Source organism: Eleutherodactylus coqui, chromosome 13, assembly GCF_035609145.1.
Source record: "Eleutherodactylus coqui strain aEleCoq1 chromosome 13, aEleCoq1.hap1, whole genome shotgun sequence".
NCBI lineage: Eukaryota > Metazoa > Chordata > Amphibia > Anura > Eleutherodactylidae > Eleutherodactylus > Eleutherodactylus coqui.
In genome coordinates, this window is record NC_089849.1 from 45,227,209 (window position 1) to 45,247,844 (window position 20,636).

The window sequence follows — 20,636 nt, forward strand, 5'->3', positions numbered from 1 at the left end:
AACAGGGGTCCTGAAGGTCCCTGGATGAATTAAGCGGTGTTCATGTATATGCGCCGCTGCTCCATTCATTGCAATGGGACTGCCGGAGACAGCAAGCACTTGAACTTGGCTATCTCTAGCAATCCCCTTAAGATGAATGGAACAGCATTGCTATGTCACTGCTTCATGCATGCAGACTTTCAGGACCTCTATTCTCATAATCGGTGGGGTCACAATGTTTGGACTCCCACCAATCAGATAGGCTTTCCCTACCCTGTTGGTAGGGAATAACTTTGTTTCTTTCTTGGGACAATCCCTTTAAATTCTAAAATCCCACCACCACTAGAGAAAAACGGAGCTTCAACCCCTATAAAGATATATTAACAAATGGAAAAGAGCTGCTGTACCAGGCACAGCCACTGTACAATGGCCGGCACTGTGCCTGGTATTGACTGAAGGAGACGTCACTTTAATCAGCTAATCAGCAGGGTCCCAAACGGCAACCCCCACGATCAATCTTGATGACCGATGGGTCACACACAGTTTAGTCCCAGAAAACCACTTCAAGATTGAAGTGCTACATATTTAATTGACATATATTTATGTTCATCATTGCATTATGTTTCTTTTGTTGTCATAGTGACTGGGGGGGTTGTGTCTCACTCAGGTACGGATAGAGGGTCCTGTGGAAAGACTTTCAGCACAAGAATCTGATACTTATTTCCACACTCGTCCAAAAAGTAGCCAGATTGGGGCAGCGGTGAGCAAACAGAGTCAAGTTATTCCAGACCGAGAGGTGAGTGCGGCTGAGAAAGATTGCATTATTGGCATTGCCACCTGCTACCTGGCACTGGGGCACCACAGTTACTTGCAGCCCGTCATGGGCACGCCTTCTCTTGTGAGATTTTTTCCTACTGGTTTATCAAGCAAATTATTCTTCCCATGCTATTGTTTTTTTTTCTGGCAGACACCGACGCATTCCTTTAGGATTTGTCATATCAGTCAACACACTTCTATAATTATTGACTTGTGTTTGCAATGTCTTATACTGAGATAGCTTAGGACTCCTACTAAAGCCCTATAGCAATACTGTACCCTCAGTTATATGTCTATGGGAAACAAACTCCAACCTTTGTCTCTCCTGGCTGTCACAAACACAAATGTCAGCCTTTGGTTGCTATACTGTATCTATGACAGAACTACTAAAATATCCAGCCGCTGACTGTAATAACTTGAATATCAACTTACTGGGTAGGGCTACTTGGAAGGACACATGTAAATCACACACTCTCATTGCAGTATAAGTCACTTTTATTCTGTTCCTGGAATGTACTCTGTCTGCAGGCTATGTTCAAACTTTTTTCTGACCAGCGTTGATCTGTTTAACCCCTTAAGAAACAAGTGCGGTAAATTTACGGGGCTTGGTCCTGGGCTTTAATCACCGCTGATAGTAGAAATACGGTGCGAGATTAAAACTTCTGCTCCTGCAATCAAGCAGGAGCAGGTTGGGTCCACAGCTGTCAGACACAGCTGAGGACCCAGAGGAGAAGGAAGTGGTATAACTTCTACTATTACAGCAGAGCTGCAGAGTCCTTGCAGACCAAGATCAGCTCTGCCAGTAACTACTGTCACTGTAGGGGGATGTTTTTCCCTGTAAATGGGGCTCCTATGGATGCTCCAGCTACAGTGGAAAAGGGTGAAATTTAAAAAAAAAAAAGATCATGTGCATGACCCCAAGAGGTCTTATATGATGTCATAGATGGTAAAAAAAAGTAGTTACAAAAATAAGTTAAAAAAAAGATTATAGGATAAAATAAAAATGTATGCATAAAAAAAGAAAATGAGCCAAAGCCGACACCAACCTAAACCGTCGCCATGTGCACACTGTAATGCAAAATTATACATATTATTTATCAAAACGGCCGAAACAAAATGAGGAACCCGTTCCCATGCTTAATTATAATGTAAATATAACTAACTTAAATGAAAACTATAAACTTTTAAAAAATCATTGTTAAGCTTATTACCCCCAATAAAACTAAAAGGGGGGGGGAGGAGTGAGTGAAAGAAGATAAATAAAAAATAGCTCTATATGTCACGGAAAAAAATAATTTTGGTAGCTGATGGAAAAAAATAAGGTAGTAAAACCACCACATGGATAAAATCCCTAAAAAGTGTCTGGTCCCGATCTATAATAAACTGCAGTGAATAAAAAAGCTAGAGACTTGGGCTAATTCCACACGGGCAATCGCGATTTTGCTAGCAAGGAAATCACAGCAAAATAGCATGATAATTCACTGCGATTTGTGAGCGTCAGCGATGCTTTTTTTGGAGAATAATCTCATATCACATCGCTGCCCCACGCGAAAAAATGCAGCAACTCTTTTATTGCAAAAGTTAAAGGGACTTTGTAATGTTTGCAGCATTGTGATGTGATAAAAAGAACCCTCCATAGGAATACATGGGAGATTAAAAAATCGCACATCAAAGAAAGATAAAGCAAGCCGCGATTTTATATATTTTTTTATCCCCTTCAACATGGCATCAGTGGAAACATCGCAGATGGGAATGAAACCATCGTAAATCATTGGTTTTATTATTCTGCTTTTTAACTGACTATTGCAGCAGGTGAAAATCCCCGGATTTTCTCGTCCGTGTAAAACTATCCTTCGGTTGGTTTCACACAGGCGGCTAAATTGTGCAAGATTGGTGCGTTGCGAGACACACAAATCTCGCACAGATCTGAGCCCCATTCTTTTGAATGGGTTCATACACATGAGCGTTTTTTGCATTCATAGCACCACGATGCTATGCAGGAAACACACTGCAGCATGTTCTACCTTTTTGCGATATCACCCATTGTTTTCAATGCGGCCGGCGGCAGCAGCATCGGCCCTATTGAAAACAATAGGACAATATCGCTTTGCCCCGTAGCGTCTGTGACTGCCGCAGCGGGTGATTCCTTCAGCCTCGCAGGAAGATGAGGCTGTTTCCATGTGTTTCCACATGTTTTCAATGGGGATGGCGGTAAGCATTCCAGAACTGTGCTTTTTTAGTCACCCTATCTCCAAGAAAAAATAAAAATGTTATGGATGTCAGAAGATGGCGGCAAAACATAATTTAAAAAAGATAAATATCTTTTTGAAAAAATATTAAAATAGTACAGCCAAAAAAAAAAAAACTATATAAATTTGCTATTGTAGCAATCGTACCGACTCATGGAATAAAGTTTTCAGGTCATTTTTGTTGCAGTGTGTACACCGTAGAAACAAGATGCACCCAAAGATGGCGGAATTTTTTTTTTTTTCATATCACTCCACTTTGAATTTTTTTAAAGCTTTTCAGCACATTATATGGTACATTAAATAGCACCATTGAAAAATACAACTCGTCCCGCAAAAAACAAGCCCTCATACAGCGACGTCGATGGATAAAGAAAAGAGTTACGATTTTTTTTAAAAGGAGGGAGGAAAAAATGAAAATCGAGAAAAAAATAGGCCATGTCCTTAAGGGTTAAAAAACTCATGTGAGAGAGGGGCCTTACCAATATACTTCATGACAAAATGCCTGCAAACAATAAACAAAGGTTGACCCACTAAAAGCCAGGACAAATGAAGAGAAATAAACAAGTCTATTAATCCATGAAAGGCTAAAATAATATAAAGGAGATCCAAAAGAGGAAATACCCTCACCCCTACAATACTGGGGCGCACTGTACCCAGGTATAACAATCTGGAATAGGATGATTGCATTCTAAATAAATTACTAGTTATGGTTGTTTCTTTTTTATAAGATTTTAAATTATTTTAAACTTTTTTTTCTGCCTGTTGTATCTTTTTCATGGAGTAATAGTCTTGTTTCTTGGTTTGGGAGTGTGCTGTACCTTTTTGTGGGTCTGTCTTTGTTTCCTGTTATCTCTGTTCCCAGACACACAGTGGTTGCACCCTTTCTGTACATATTTTGTAGAACTGTTGCGGTGCCTGTCACTTGTGGGCTGACAGCGGCGCTTCGGAACATCAGAGGGGAGGTGAGAGGGGAGGTGACCGAATTGGGGAGAGTGTGATTCATGTAGCTCTACAAGGCGCTACTGCACAGAGAAAGAAGTTTGTCTGGCTAGGCAAACCGAAGGACGGTCCAGCAGCCTGGTGCCCCCCACTAGCCGGTTGGCCGTCACCCTGTGTGACCGGCCATGCCTGCAGACGCCTATTTCAGAAAATACATACATAGAGAAACCTATATGATGTGCAGCCAATGTGTTTCAATTGTATGGCAATGGCCTGTTTCATCTCAAAAGTAGCCAACATTTTCACACAATATGGCTGTTTTAAAATCCACAGAAGTGCAACTTTCTGCATTTCTTGTCCAGTTAGAACGATCCTTTAGCGGACCCCAATGAACTCTACTGGAATCAGTAAAAATGGATAGCCATCTACTCCTTTCTGCTCCATTATCCAGATCCAAAGAACAGGAAGCGGAATACTCGGTAATTTAGGGTGAATGACAAGGTGATACCTACATTGTGGTGGAGAGCCATAAAATCCATTGGTAAACCGTAAGCCACAGATATTAGCAGAGCCTATCGGTGATTATATCTCATCCACAGTATTTACGTCAGAAGAACGCTGAACTAGAAGAAATGTACAAAGACAAAGAGGTGCCCAGACCCCCTGAATGGTGAGTGTCACACAGCAGCCCCCGGAGTGGCCGAGGCCACTGATGTGTTTCTATACTAAGCCTGTCTTCTGTTTATTTTACAGGTGGGGATACATTGTACGCCCCTCTATGATTGAGTTCTGGCAAGGACAGACTAACCGTCTACACGACCGCATTGTATTCCGTCAAGCAAAGGAAGACGAGACCAGTCCTTACACCCATCAGGGTGAGGGTGGGTGGGTGTATGAGCGGCTGGCCCCGTAGTTTACAAACAATACAATGGCTCCCAGATTTTAATGGATCGAAGCACAATGATGTTTTCCTGCCCCACCCCTGAAGAAGCTACCTCTAAAATCTACTGTGATTGTGCCAAACTAACTTCAGTGTTGCAGATAATTGCGTGCCATCTCTGTGTCTTTAATTGCGAGCTGTGACGTGCATCGGTGACATTGTTCTTCTGTCTATTGGGATATTGCTTTCATGTTGTGGAATAATAGATGCATGAGGTATAAGCAATGGATACGTAGATAAACATAGATTGCAACATGTAACAATTGTGAAATGTATCATTAAGTTAATAAACAGTGGAAACAAGACGGCTGTGGAACAAGGACTAGAAGAAGCAGCGGGGTAGATGCATTGAATATTTTCCTCACTGTGTGGTAGGAGAGTATATGTTGCCCAGATGGCAACTGAAATTATAAGATGCCACAAGGTGCAGGCCTAAATGAATGTGACTGGCACCGGTAGAGGGAACATGTCACTCACGTGTTAGGAGCTGAGTCACGAGGAACACCTTGTGCAAATATGGAGGAGGCAGAATATGACAACAATAAAGCTGAAGGAGTGGCAGAACCATTGACCTACAAGCAAATAGGATTGCTAAGGCCAAAATCAGGTCTTCTTATAAAGAGTCCATACGATATTATAGTCTACTTCAGCCTGCCAAGCTGGCATAATTGCAGTAGTAAAAATATGGAAAAATTCAATTAATCTGTTTCATATACTATCTTACCAAAAGTAATTAGACACCCGAGCAAGAATCAAAAGTAGTATTTAGTTATAATTGTTAATACTTAGTGGGGCTCAATTGGTTCTAATGATTTCGGATATGCTTTGTGGCATAATGTCTGATACGCTTTAGCTGGTATTTCCCTCTATTCATCCTGCAAACATTTGGTGAGTTCTCTCAAAGAAGATGCATTGGCCCATCTATATTGGTGCAAGGAGCGTCGTTATTGAACAATTGAGCAATGGAAGAACGTTCTATAGAGTGAGGAATCGTGTTACTCCATCTTCAAAATGGACGAACGTACCTGGGTGTGGAGAAGGACTGGGAAGTGCCTTTCCCCTGAGTGTGTTGTGCCAACAGTTAAAGGGGTTGTCCCGCGGCAGCAAGTGGGTCTATACACTTCTGTATGGCCATATTAATGCACTTTGTAATGTACATTGTGCATTAATTATGAGCCATACAGAAGTTATAAAAAGTTTTATACTTACCTGCTCCGTTGCTGGCGTCCTCGTTCCCATGGAGCCGACTAATTTTCGCCCTCCGATGGCCAAATTAGCCGCGCTTGCGCAGTCCGGGTCTTCTGCAGTCTTCTATGGGGCCGCTCGTGTAGAATGCCGGCTCCGTGTAGCTCCGCCCCGTCACGTGCCGATTCCAGCCAATCAGGAGGCAGGAATCGGCAATGGACCGCACAGAAGCCCTGCGGTCCACGGAGACAGAGGATCCCGGCGGCCATCTTCAGCAGGTAAGTATGAAGACGCCGGACCGCCGGGATTCAGGTAAGCGCTGTGCGGGTTGTTTTTTTAACCCCTGCATCGGGGTTGTCTCGCGCCGAACGGGGGGGGGGGTTAAAAAAAAAAATACCCGTTTTGGCGCGGGACAACCCCTTTAAGTACAGCAGAGGTTGACCTTGACATTCTAGACAATATTCTGTTGCCAACAATGTGGCAATACTCTGGGAATGGTCATCAATACTTTCAACAAGACAACACGCCTTGTCACAAATCCAGTGTTTTATGTTGGTTTGAGGATATAGACGGTCCACAATTGGACTAGGGCACAGAGCCCCGACCTGAGCCCTACTGAACATCTTTTGGAAAAGCTTGAATGTTGGGTCAGGAAATATGATAAGTGTCTATTTTCTTTGAGAGATGTTTGCAGGGTGAATGGAGGGAAATACCAGCTGAAGTGTACCAAACGTTAGTAGAAAGTATGCCATGGAGAATATCCAATGCCGTTGGGGGACAAAGGTGCCTCACTACATATTAGCATGGCAATAAATACCACTTCTGATTCTTGCTCAGGTGTCAAATTCCATTTGGTAGGATGGCCACCGTAGCAGCTAGTGGTGATCGTTGCCCAGTTTAAGCAGCAAAACCTAATGAAATCTTTTATAAAAGAAGCAATCACATATGATTTCTATGAAGCTTTTGCGCACAGACAAGTAGAATAGGATACTATAGGATGCTATGAATTGTAGAGTGCAGAAATCTGATAGATGGGACATAAATAAGTAATGAAGCCTATATACAGCGAAGTCACAGCCCAGTCACATCACGACAGGGCTGATATACTTAAATTACACTTAACATAGCAGCTAGACAATGTGATTAAGGAAATGAACATGTGGCTTCGAACCAGTTTTCCGATATTCATTCGTCATCCTCATCATACAGGGAAATTATAGTGAGGGAGCTATAGTGATGCACCAGACTGAAAGGCAAGCAAATGTAGTTGCCCCATTTTTTTCCCTTGAGTCACACTCCAGCATAACTCAATGATAAATTCCACTCCACGGCTTCCTATAGATTCGACATGTGACTGAATTCTGACTCATGCAATACATTCAAAATCCAATTCTATTTAGTTGCTGTAGGCAGCATGGGCAGTCTTATTACCAGTGGAAACTAAACTAAAGTTACGTCAAGAGCAGGCTGGTGCCGGCCAAAGCTATGGATGGAGACAAACCCTCACCCAACTGGATGAACACTTATCTAAAAGCTGTATCTTGAAACCTGGAGTTCCTAAACTCTTTAGATTCCTAACATACACTGAACGGCCACTTGATTAGACAACCACCTCCAGTAGCACATTGGTCCTCCCTTTGACTTTCTTGAACCACAGCAATTCGTCAAGGCATAGATTCCACTAGGTGTTGTAATCTTTCTGCAGGAATATTGGCCCATGCGGACAGGAAGCTTCTTGTAGTCATTGCAAATTGGATGGAGGTACCGACAAGCCTTGAACATCAGACAAGAACGGGTCATCAATTCATGCTGCTTGTGCCAAATTCTGACCCTCCCGTGAGCATGGTGCAACAAAAGTCTGGATCCATCTCACCAGGCGATGTTTTTGCACTGCTTAGTGACCCACTTTTTGCACTCTTTTGCCCACTGAAGTCTTGCCTTTCTGTTCCTCTTAGACACCAACGGTGCTGGAACTTTTCATCTGCTCTTATAGCCCGTCCATGCTAAGCAATGACCGTTGTGCATTCAGGCATGTTAGCTGGAGCATCAGCCTTGTACTTAGCTACAAGTTACTTGACTGTGCACCACCTGTTTGTCAGAACCATTCTTGACATCCTCCTCTGACCCCTTTAGTCAACAAGCTGTTTACATCCACAGGATCCCTTTTGGCTGGTTGTTTTTTGTTTCCTCAATCACACCATACACAGTATACTCTCCACACTGCTGTACGAGAAAACCCCATGCGGTTGGCAGGGAGATCCCGGCCCTAAGCTAGTTTAGCACTGATGACCAGGCCTCAGTAAGTCACTCAGATGGCTGGATTTTCCCATTCTTATGTGGATTCACACTAAAAGTGATCGGAAAACTTGTCACTTGATTTTATGCTGCACTCTGGGGTTTTGGGTCTAATTTCCATACAAGGAAGCTTTAATTGTGACATGGCAGGGGGCTATAATAAAGGGGCCATTCAGTGTGCATTGATATAACCTTTAGCCTCATCCTGGAAAGGCACATAGAAAAAATAGCTTCAAACTTTCTTCTCAAAGTAGTAAAAAAGCTGTAAAATATAATTACTGAAAGATTGTAAGGAGTGGTTGAAATACTGTAAAATACAGATAGTCCAGATCCAATTTCCAGCAGCACAGTTTGACATTTAAAGCACATATTGTGCAATTTATTAGCACATAGAAAAATATGCCTGGCAAATGATCCAGTTCAAATACAAAAAAAAACACAAAAAGGACATATCTACAATACATTCTTCATGTTACATAATGTAGCATTATAGCGTGAATGCAGAATAGGTTACATCTGCCTATAAAATATAGATCTTGGTCAATTGGTATCGAATAAATTACAACTTATATACATGTTCAACCTGAACTGGCTTGGCGAGCTTGTGATGATCGTATCATTGGATACACACATACTGAATAATGCCTATAGGTAGATACGGTACAGATATTATACCAAGTGTGTATGTCCCTGTATGTGTATGTGGCACACACTCTGTAAACGGTTGGGTCTGAATGGCTCTTCCTGAGATGTCAATGGATGCTTTTGTGTCCATAGTGCTTAGTACAGGGGATACATATGCATTCATGTGAAATGGTAGGTGTACATACATGGTCAGGAAGGACTAACATTCATATATATGTACAAACGTGTCTGTAAACACTGGGAAGAGCCAGGTGATCCTTTCCCCCTTTTTAAAGTTATCAAAGTAAATCAATGGCATCTTTGGTTTGGTTCCATCATATCCTTAAAAAGGCTTACACGGAGGTGCCTCCTCGTTGAGAATGCCTCTGAGATATTGTTGTCCAAGGAATTAATGAATTAGTGAACTATTCTTCATTTGATTTGCTTCATTGTCCATTTGAAGGTTCGGGGCACAGTCCAGGTGTCTCATGTAGTGAAGGACGGACCTTCTTTCTTTCTTTAAAGCGGCCGGAGTTGGACACTTTTACATGTTTGCCTTTTGTGCTTTTGTCCACTATTTTCTCTAGCCGTGCTGTGTAATTGGCTTCACCTGGGCTTTCATCTGGTACCTTCTCAGTGCCCGCATACTCCACCACCGATTCGTAGACAACTTTTGGTGTGGATTTCTTTTTTCTCAGAAATGTCAGTTTCCACCAACTAGTTGAAGGCTCCGCCATGGAGCTGAGCAGCTGGAAAAGAAGAGGATATCAGCAGTTTTGTATGGGAAGAATAACAGGAATTTCCATAATATAACATTTCATTGTTTACTACTTTTTGACAGATATCTTTAGTACTAAAAACCTATAGGAAATGTAAAGAAATGTTAGAAAATCTTTATGCCCTCTCTAGTGTCAAAAAAAGACATGCAAGAGATTAGATCTCCCAAACATGATGTGAAAGGGGCTGCACATAGAAATGGTCTATAATGGCTAATTTTAACTGGTATAGCCAATGGTTGTGTCAAAATATGGCAAGAACCTGCTGTTTGTTTGTTGTCAGTTGTAGAACCTTCTTAAGGTGCCCATATGCCCCATCATATTGAGACATTAGACCTATATTATGTTGCAGTTTAGACTCATTTGCGGCACAGTATGTTTACAAATATTCATAACCTTACCAATGTTACCAAAATAGAGGAAAGGTAGGGGCATAGAGTTGGTAAGCTGAAGTTAAAGGGGTTGTCCGTGACTTTTACTAATGAGGACTTATCCTCAGGATAGGTCATGAATAGTTGATCGGTAGGAGTCCACCACTAAGTAATTCCCACCATTCAGCTGATCACCAGGCCTGCTATCAGTATGGACAGCGCTGCATGCAGATAGTGCTGTCCAGAATGCAACCTCCTGGGTTGGTACTGAAAGTACAGCTTCCATTTAATTTAATGGGAGCTGTATTTGTAATACCAACTAGGCCATTGCAATGGTGACAGGCTACCTGTTTCCAGCTCTGTCCACACTTACATTGGACCCAGTGATCAGCAGGGATCCTGAGTGGTGAACTCCCGCGGATCAACTATTGATAACCTATTCTGAGGATAGATCATCATTAGTAAAAGTCCCGGACAACTTATTTAAATCTGTCCAACTCTACTGTTTCCCACTAGATACAATGAGTGTTGTCATAGATGTCTGGCAACACTTTCTTTGCGTCTTTAGAAATGTAAGCATACTATAACATGGGATTCGCCTACTTGAAGACATCTTCCAGGCAACATATTTTTTAGATCTATGGTTACTGCAACTTAAAAAAACTTAGACAACCCCTTTCACAATGCAGGATTGGCCCAGGTCTTGCTCTTCGGGCCCCAGTAAACAGCTGATTTTGACCATTTAGCATTTCTCCTGGAGCAGCCACTGTAGGAGAAATGTAGTATTACATGGCAACCATTCAGATGGATGGTTTTCCTGCAATCCAAGGATGGCTCAGAGTCCACCTGTTCATTCTGGCTCACAGATTGGGGTCTTAAGTGGTGGACACCGCTCTATAATATCCATATGCCTTTAATAGCACGTATAGACAGGAGGTACCATCCCTTTAATACTAACAAAAGATACTCCTACTCAATTACATGGCTTGACTATACATATGTCCAATTTGCTAATACAGTAAAACCTTTTTGAGGTGACCAACTAAAATGGCATGGAAGAGTGGTCTTCTGGTGAGGTGGTCCTCTTGAAGTAGATGGCCAGTTTGCATAGTATATGATATAACTGAAAATCTGGTCTGGATAACTGGTTGGTCTTCTTAAAGAATTGGTTGTTTGGAGAGGTTTCACTATAGATTAATAGGTTATGGATTATGGAGGCCAACTTTTGGGTTGACACATGAGATCCTGAGCCTTATAGTGAGAAGTTGTTTGCACAGCCATGAATGTTGCCTTTGTTTCATACGTCACAGGCTCAAGCTCCCCTTTCACGTGATGACTGTCGGGCTCACACAGGAGGCGGAATGGCTGGGATTGTCCTGTCCGCCCGCTTCCATTCACCGTAAACTGTGGTCGCTCAAACATTGAGCGGCTCCTGTTTACACGGCCCGAGAGTCGCTTGGATTTTAGCTCGGGTAAAAAACCAAGCGACCTCGACAGGGGAGCAATTTCTCGCTCCGTGCCCTATCGGCACTGTTTGTACACGGGACAAATATATCGCCCAAATCTGCTGTTTCCATGCATACTACAAGGGACATTAGGTATGATAAATAGCGGATGAAAACTTTAGCAAGTAATTTAATGTCTATAGACAACTTCAGGGTACTAATAACCTAAATGCCTTTTAGTTGCACACCATTGTTCACAAAGCTTGCTACGAAATACATATAATGGGGAGATTTATTTATACCCGCGTTTCGTACGCCAGTCATAATCCTATTTCTGTTGGCACATGATGTGCCTAATATATGCAGAAGTATATGCCTCTTTATATATTAGGCGCAACTTGGCTGCTCCATGTGCCTAGACAGAAATCGACACCAGCTAGAAGCTAAAGTGGAATGCTGGTATAGTTTACGCCAGTTTCTGGTGTAAATTATACATGAATGAGTCAGTCCGGGGCAGCCACGTTAACCTCCTAACTAGTCACACCCTTTTTGGGGGGAAATGGTGTAGTACAGTGTATCTGTCAAAAAGTTGCAAACTTTTTGCACCAGCTGGCCAAAAAAAGTTTCATTAATCTCCTCCATAACTTTTTTTAAATATCTGGGTAAATACTTTGGAGGAAATTTATTATGACCGGCATTTCAAACGCCCGTGTTAATAATATTTCCACCAACGCACCTAATGTATGAAGAGGAGCATGGTTCTTCCTCTATTAGGCACATCTCAGTACCTCCATGCGGCTACTCAGAAATATATGCCAGATCCGATCTGGCGATCACTTCTGATATATGCATAGACGTGTTGGTCTGGGGCAATCACACCCCATCCCTACAAGGCATACGCCCTTAAAAATAACAGGCGGACAAGAGACAGACCGCAAAAAGTTGCAATTTTTTGTGCAAATCCCTATTGCGCAAAAATGTGCAAACATGACGCATAGCAATGTGACACTCCGCAGTCTCCGTTGCACGCTGGCTTCCATACAAGTCTATGGGAGAGCCTGCACACTGCAATCAGAGAAGACCAGATTTTAGTGCTCCACATGATCTTCAGAATGAGACAACGCTGGAACCAAGGAGCGGGCGAGTATAAAAAATACATCACCCGCCTCCCTGTCACCTCCCTAACAGCACCATAACTTAGTTCTGAGGCCCAGACTATGGCACTGCTATACCATCAGCAATCTGTATATAACATGAAGACCGCCGTAGAAAATGAATGGAGTCACACATGATTGCAACATTGTGGCGTTACATGTTGCTTTTAGTATTTCCAATGAAATTAAAAAAAATAATTTTGACCATGCATCAACATCACGTAACGGCATGTAAAAGCTCATGTAACATCACGTAGCGGCATGTAAAAGCTCATGTAACATCACGTAGCGGCATGTAAAAGCTCATGTAACATCACGTAGCGGCATGTAAAAGCTGATGTTGCAATTGTGCTGCAACAAACACAGTAGCGATAGGCCACAGGCCATACAGGATGAATGTCTCACTGACATCTAAGGCTCCATTCACAGGGGGCAATACAGTTGCAATAAAAACTGCATCAAAAAGTGCATTGCAAAACTCTGTGGTTTTTGTCACACATGGTTTCACCAGGGCACTTTTTGGTGCGTTTTTTTATTGCAACCGAACTGCCCCGTGTGAATGGCGCCTCAGGTTGGCAAAACTTCTTGCAGTTCTCAAAGCTCCAAGTTCTCCCTCGGCACAGTAGTGGTTAGTAGCGTAGGGATTTGTCGACAGATTTGAAAATCCCTTTTGGTTTGGGTGATTCGGGTCATGAGAAACGCTGTAGGTAAGGCCTCCTTTAGGCCCGAGCGTATACGTATTTGCATGTGTGGAGGTTTTGTGGAATAAATGATGCTTTTTTTGCACGTGCATCGGCATTTTGCGTTACGTTTTCCGCGAATAAGGGCATGTTCATTTACGTATGTGAAAAAAAAGCACCGATTGAAATGGCTAATTAGTCTAATGAGTTCCAGGCGTGTACTTTTTCCTGGGCAGTGTTTTACGTATTTCCTAGAGTATTTTGCGTGCATTTGCACATCCCCATTGATTTCTGTTGCGCAGGAAGAGAAAGCAGGCAGTGTTTTGGGGTTTTTTTGTGGCCTTACGGCACAGGAAACATTTACACATGTGAACGAACACATTGAAATGCGTTCTATTCTCTGCGTACTGAGCGCGCCATTTGTATGCGCAAATATGTCTGTGTGGCACCAGACGTAGGAAAATCCAAAGCCCATCACTGGAGCAGCGGTGTGGTGGGGATTTTAGGAAAACAATCTGCAGCATAAATTAAACCGCGGTGTGAAGTTTAAATCCACGATGTGTCAATGCTTATTGCTGTGGATTTTCCCCACTTGAAGCGGCGAAATCCGTAACAAAACGCACATTAAAATCTGCGGTGGAATCCACATGATGCACGCAGCTTTCACATGGATTTTTAACCCAATGTACGCCGGAATCCACTGCAGCTGGACATGGGTTAGAAGTCTTCATATTGTCTTGCCCGTGGTTGTTCATTTCGAAGATCTGCCGCCGATTCTTGGCCACCAAGGAATTCTTGGAGAAAAATTTCTATAAGTCCGGCTTCAGACAAGCGTATGAGTATTTGCGCGCGCATGAGCAGGGCATTTTGTGCAGTATGAACGTTGCTTTTCTTTGCAGGCGCATGAGCATATTTTACTACTAGAGATGAGCGAACGTACTCGTTTAGGGCGATTTCGCAATTTAGCCCCGCTTTTTTCGAGTAACTGACTACTCGGGCGAAAAAGATTCGGGGGGCGCCGTGGGGGAGCGGGATGGGGAGGGGGGGTAGCAGTGGGGAACAGGGGCAAGCTCTCTCTTCCCCCCCCCCCCCACTCCCCTCTGTAACTCCCCGCTCACCCCCGGCGCCCCCCGAATCTTTTCGCCCGAGTAGTCAGTTACTCGAAAAAGCGCTGCTCAATTGCGAAATCGCCCTAAACGAATACGTTTGCTCATCTCTATTTACTACGCTTTTTACGCGTGCAAAATATGTTCATTCGCGCCTGGCAAACAAAAGATTAAAATGGCTAATTAGTCGTAATGAGTTCCAGATGTGTTCTTTTTCCTGCGGAATGATGCGGTGTTTTACGCATGTCCTTGTGTATTGCGCACACATTTGCACATCTCCCATTGGCTTCTATGGGAACCTTTGGTGCACAAATACGCAGGATAATTGAATGTGTTTTTTGGTGTTTTTTTGCGTGACCAAAATGTGTGCAAAGTACGGAAATATGAACAAGCCCATTAAATCAATGGGTTCTATTCTCTGCGTATTACAGGCGCAAATACACCCATGTGCAGCCGGTTTCGGGCTAGTTTCACACAAGCGTACTGTCACGTCCATAATACGGATGTGTTACAGGTGACATTGCAACCGTAACTCATCAGTGGTTCATCATCATTTGATGTGTATTTGCGGTCATTGGTATTATTTACTACTGCGCAAATATGGATCTGTCTTTGCCCAACAGAAAATAATACCAATGAAGGCAAAATTGGGCAAAGGTGGTGCATGCTGTGCTTTTAAAACACGGCCGTGTGAGTAGATACATAGATTAGCTCCATATTACAGCCTGAAAACCAGGACCGAAGATGGGTTAAAAATACGCTCGTCTGCAAGCGGCCTAAGGCTGATGACACATAGGAGCTCTGATTTATCAAGGCAGGTGTTTCCTATGCCGGTCTTAAGATTGCCTGCGCTGGAGTAAAACGCACCAGATTTTTTAAGGGGCACACCCCTCTTAATAAATTAGCGCATCTTACAGCAAGCGGTCTGTTTGCCAGAATCTGCCTAAAAGCACGAGGCCACGTCCCATTCTAAGCCATGTCCACTTCTTTAAAAGTGGTGTACGCAAAATAAAAGTGTAAAAAGTCGTATAGCTGGTGTCGATTGGTGCCATAATTGACACCAGTGTCTGGAATAAGTATGTCAAGCCATGTCCTCTCCTATGAAGCCCATCCACTTTTTCAAAAGTGGCGCACCTGCTGTAAAAGTGTAAAAAGTCACAATTTTTCTTTATTTTACTATGGCCGGGAGAACACTGCCGTGTTTCAGCTGCTGCTTTGCATCCATAATACACAAGCGAACCCTGGCCTGACCGCAGATCTCCTGACACAAGCTCCAAGCATCACACATTCCTAGTTCGAGTCGGGAAACCCAAGTTCAGGCCGGAACACTTCCGTATTACGGACACCAAAATGCTGATGTACAGGAGTGCGCTCCGGGGCCGCGTGCCGTTTTTTTGTGGTTTTGATGCTGGCAGTACAAAACATAGTGTCCAGATGTTAGCTATAGTGCAATAGGGTATTATGAAACGCAATACAACCATTGCGTGTTTAAAAGTGGTGCTTTTTTTTCTTCCTTTTAGTGCGTTTTTTTTTTTTTTTTTCGTCCATGAAGTTTTTTTTATAGAAGGTCCGCACACTCTGGCGTTTTCCCTTAGGCTCCTCAATGGAAAAATAAGTGATAAAATTAAAAACCTACGTATGATAAACTAAAACGCCACCAAAAAACAAAGCCTGTAAAAACACACACAAAAAAAAAACGGCAGAAAGAAGACTATGTCCGAAGGAAGCCTCGCAGCTGAAGAATCACCATGTACCTGCTATAGTATAGCGGGCCTGGGGCAATTAAAATCTTGAGTACCATCACTAAAACTATAGGGAGAAATGAGAAAAAAGCTGCTTTATGATACAACATATGCTAGAGGGAAGTTCTGGAGGTGAAGAAGACCAGAACGGGTGCAGTGAGACACCTGCCGACAGCCTTAAGCTTACCTGTGCCTCGAATAATGTCTGCTTGTCACCGCACTCTTCTTGGTTCCAGGTGTATCAGTTTCTGCCAAGTTCCGCACTTTCTAAGATCTGCTGTCTCCAGAGGGTTGTGAAGTTTCCTCCTCAGTAAGGAAGTATCTATCTGTAGTATCTTCCTTGTCGATGCCCTTCTTGTAGGTAAACAGGTGTCTCTTCTGAACCTAAGCAGTTTGAGTCCTCCTCAGCTATAAAGATATGGCAGCGGTTTAGACCTGTCAGTCTTCTACCCGGAGGGTTCTTGACTGGGACAGAGGTCTCTGTGGCTCTCCGTGGCACAGGAGTCTCGCTCAGCCTGATACAGGTGTCTCGGTTTCTTTCTCGCTCTGAAGGTTAAACCTGACCCTCCCAGCTCAACAAACAGGAGAGAACAGGAACTGAGACATGAATATTTATAGGTAGGACACACCTGTCATATTTTAATAGAGTTCAGCAGGTGAGTGTGACAGAAGTGTGCAACAATAGAAATCAGAGCCATGTATCTCCGCACACCCTAGGCACATCTACTAGAGGTAAAGGTGAAAGTAAAGTTTACTATAGAAATGGCTATAAAAATGTCGTTCTTTAAAGACTACCTCAACGTTCACCTTCGGAGCACTTCTGCTCCATCCATCATTTTCGGTAGCTGAAAATGGCCCCATATATAGCACTTTTATGAGGCCATTTTCAGATGCTGGAAGGAGCTGAAAACAGCCAACGGAGCAAAAGCACCCCAAAGGTGAAAATGTAGGTACTCTTTAAGCCCGTAGCAAAAGTTCTCCCCAACCCTATGGTGTGGATGCCTGGGCAATGTCTTATTTAGTCACATTAGCGTTTAGCTTATCATTGTTATGTCCATGCAGGGGGCGAATATGATGCCCCTCATGCATGCCACTTGTACCTCCAACCCGGACGTTTACTATAGTCCACGATTAAGTAGAGTAGATGTATATTTTTACAATAACACAAGGAACACAAAACACGTTGATAATGATAACGGAAATATGGGAAGCGGAACGCTGACCCTAACCAATCTGGATTGACAGACGCTACCTAAAGCAGGGTGATCGCCCTGACGAGGGTGGCCCCACATCCGGAACCTGAGAGCTACCTAGACTGCCCCTAGGTGGTGATAGGGGAAGTGACAATTGACAAATGTAAATATGAGTAACAACTGACAAAGCAGTACTGGAAAGCAGAAGCACTAAACTAGTCAAATAAGTAAAGACATTAGGGACTTATCTGAAAGCATGATGACACCATGAGGATGTGGACCAAACCAGAACTCTGTTAGGCAACTCAATAGAAAAAATAAGCACAAAAATAAAAAACCTATGTATGATAAAATAAAGATATATGAGCATAACAACAAAACAAAAAAAAACGCCATAAAGAAGGATACATCTCTGTCAGCGAAGCAGCGCCCCATTGAAGATAATGGGAGAACTCAGCGATTCTCTGCAGCTGCTGCAGGAGACACCAGCGGCAGGGGATTCCTTCATCCCTGCGGGGAATCCCTCCAGATGTGTCTGCCCCCCCTTGTAAGCAATGAGATAAAGGGATTTTCCGCACTGATGCAAAGCTGTTTTCACATCCACAGGGCTTTCACACGGCCCAATATCGCCCTCGCCCCTATTTTGTGTTATCCGCATTTGTACCTTGAGTGTATTGTAGGCCTTTAGGGTCACAAAATTTATGTTTGATTCAGATGTATCATTTGCATCCAGCCCAGACACAACATTCATCCTATATTCCTACTGTGTTGATCCAAAGGAAGGCAAAAAAAACCCTATGAGACAGATGCCTCTTGCTCCATAATAGGGGGAACAGTCCTCCCTGACTCTAAAGATGGTAATCAGAGTCCCTACAGTAAAAACCCTTCTCCAGAAATCTAGTATCCATAACATGCAACACTATATCTTTTAAGAAAGGCCCTTCCTGAACCTGTACAATAAATCAACTATTGCGCATCTTGTGGCAGAGTTTTACAAAGTCTCACTGCTGTTACAGTAAAGAATCCCCATGATGAAACCTTCTTTCCTCTAAACACTGAGGATACTCATGGGCATTGTAGTTCAGGATTCCCAAACGTGTCAGAATAGATGTAACGATTAGAGATGAGCGAACACCAAAATGTTCGGGTGTTCGTTATTCGAAACGAACTTCCCGCGATGTTCGAGGGTTCGTTTCGAATAACGAACCCCATTGAAGTCAATGGGCGACCAGAACATTTTTGTATTTCGCCGATGCTCGCTAAGGTTTTCATGTGTGAAAATCTGGGCAATTCAAGAAAGTGATGGGAACGACACAGCAACGGATAGGGCAGGCGAGGGGCTACATGTTGGGCTGCATCTCAAGTTCACAGGTCCCACTATTAAGCCAGAATACCGGCAAGAGTGGGCCCCCCCCCCCTCCCAACAACTTTTACTTCTGAAAAGCCATCATTAGCATGGCATACCTTTGCTAAGCACCACACTACCTCCAACAAAGCACAATCACCGCCTGCATGACACTCCACTGCCACTTCTACTGGGTTACATGCTGCCCAACCGCCCCCCCTCCCCCCCACAGCGCACACCAAAGTGTCCCTGCGCAGCCTTCAGCTGCCCTCATGCCACACCACCCTCATGTCTATTTAGAAGTGCGTCTGCCATGAGGAGGAACCGCAGGCACACACTGCAGAGGGTTGGCACGGCTAGGCAGCGACCCTCTTTAAAAGTGGCGGGGCGATAGCCCACAATGCTGTACAGAAGCAATGAGAAATAGAATCCTGTGCCACCGCCATCAGGAGCTGCACACGTGGGCATAGCAATGGGGAACCTATGTGCCACACACTATTCATTCTGTCAAGGTGTCTGCATGCCCCAGTTAGACCGGGCTTTTTAATTCATAGACACAGGCAGGTACAACTCCCTATTGTGAAGTCCCTGTCGACCGACAGCATGGGTGGCACCCTGGAACCCACCGGCGGTACACAAAAATATCCCATTGCATTGCCCAACACAGCTGAGGTAGTAATGTCGTGCGTAATACAGGTGGGCTTCAGCCCACACTGCATGCCCCAGTCAGACTGGGGTTCTTTACAAGTGGACACATGTAGGTTACACTCCGTGTGCACCTACAGCATGGGTGGCTCCCTGGAACCCACCGGCGGTACACAAAAATATCCCATTGCATTGCCCAACACAGCTGAGGTAGTAATGTCGTGCGTAATACTGGTGGGCTTCGGCCCACACTGCATGCCCCAGTCTGACTGGGGTTCTTTAGAAGTGGACACATGTAGGTTAAACTCCCTGTGGACCCACAGCATGGGTGGGTGCCAGGAAGCCACCGGCGGTACATAGAAATATCCCATTGCATTGCCCAACACAGCTGAGGTAGTAATGTCGTGCGTAATACAGGTGGGCTTCGGCCCACACTGCATGCCCCAGTCAGACTGGGGTTCTTTACAAGTGGACACATGTAGGTTACACTCCGTGTGCACCTACAGCATGGGTGGGTGCCAGGAACCCACCGGCGGTACACAAAAATATCCCATTGCATTGCCCAACACAGCTGAGGTAGTAATGTCGTGCTTAATGCAGGTGGGCTAAAAATTTATTTGATTACACTGTAGGCGAGGGCCCACAAAAATTGCTGTATCAACAGTACTAATGTACATCCCAAAAATTGGCCATGGCCAGCCAAGATGGCAGGTGAAACCCATTAATCGCTTTGGTTAATGTGGCTTAAGTGGTAACTAGGCCTGGAGGCAGCCCAGTGTAACGAAAAATTGGTTCAAGTTAAAGTTCCAACGCTTTTAAGCGCATTGAAACTTATAAAAATTGTTTAGAAAAATTATTTGAGTGAGCCTTGTGGCCCTAAGAAAAATTGCCCGTTCGGCGTGATTACGTGAGGTTTCAGGAGGAGGAGGAGGAATATTAGACACAGATTGATGAAGCAGAAATGTCCCCGTTTTGGATGGTGAGAGAGAACGTAGCTTCCATCCGCGGGTGCAGCCTACGTATTGCTTACGTATCGCTGCTGTCCGCTGGTGGAGAAGAGAAGTCTGGCGAAATCCAGCCTTTGTTCATCTTGATGAGTGTTAGCCTGTCGGCACTGTCAGTTGACAGGCGGGTACGCTTATCTGTGATGAT

General features: G+C 43.8%; 2 protein-coding genes across 2 annotated transcripts in view; one reads left to right on the forward strand and one right to left on the reverse strand.

The window, feature by feature from the left end:
- Positions 1 to 5,228, forward strand: part of PNPO (pyridoxamine 5'-phosphate oxidase) — a 29,530-nt gene extending 24,302 nt beyond the window's left edge. The window contains 3 exon segments of the mRNA XM_066586377.1: positions 647 to 775; positions 4,583 to 4,653; positions 4,737 to 5,228. Of these exon segments, the coding sequence (XP_066442474.1) occupies positions 647 to 775; positions 4,583 to 4,653; positions 4,737 to 4,896 (360 nt within the window). The 3' untranslated portion in view covers positions 4,897 to 5,228.
- A 3,525-nt stretch (positions 5,229 to 8,753) lies between these two features.
- Positions 8,754 to 16,871, reverse strand: PRR15L (proline rich 15 like). Its single transcript, XM_066585844.1, has 2 exons — positions 16,489 to 16,871; positions 8,754 to 9,776 (listed from the first exon to the last, which is right to left on the reverse strand). The coding sequence occupies exon 2, from the start codon at positions 9,762 to 9,764 to the stop codon at positions 9,474 to 9,476; it is 291 nt and encodes a 96-aa protein (XP_066441941.1). The 5' UTR covers positions 9,765 to 9,776; positions 16,489 to 16,871; the 3' UTR covers positions 8,754 to 9,473.
- Positions 16,872 to 20,636: the final 3,765 nt, after the last annotated feature.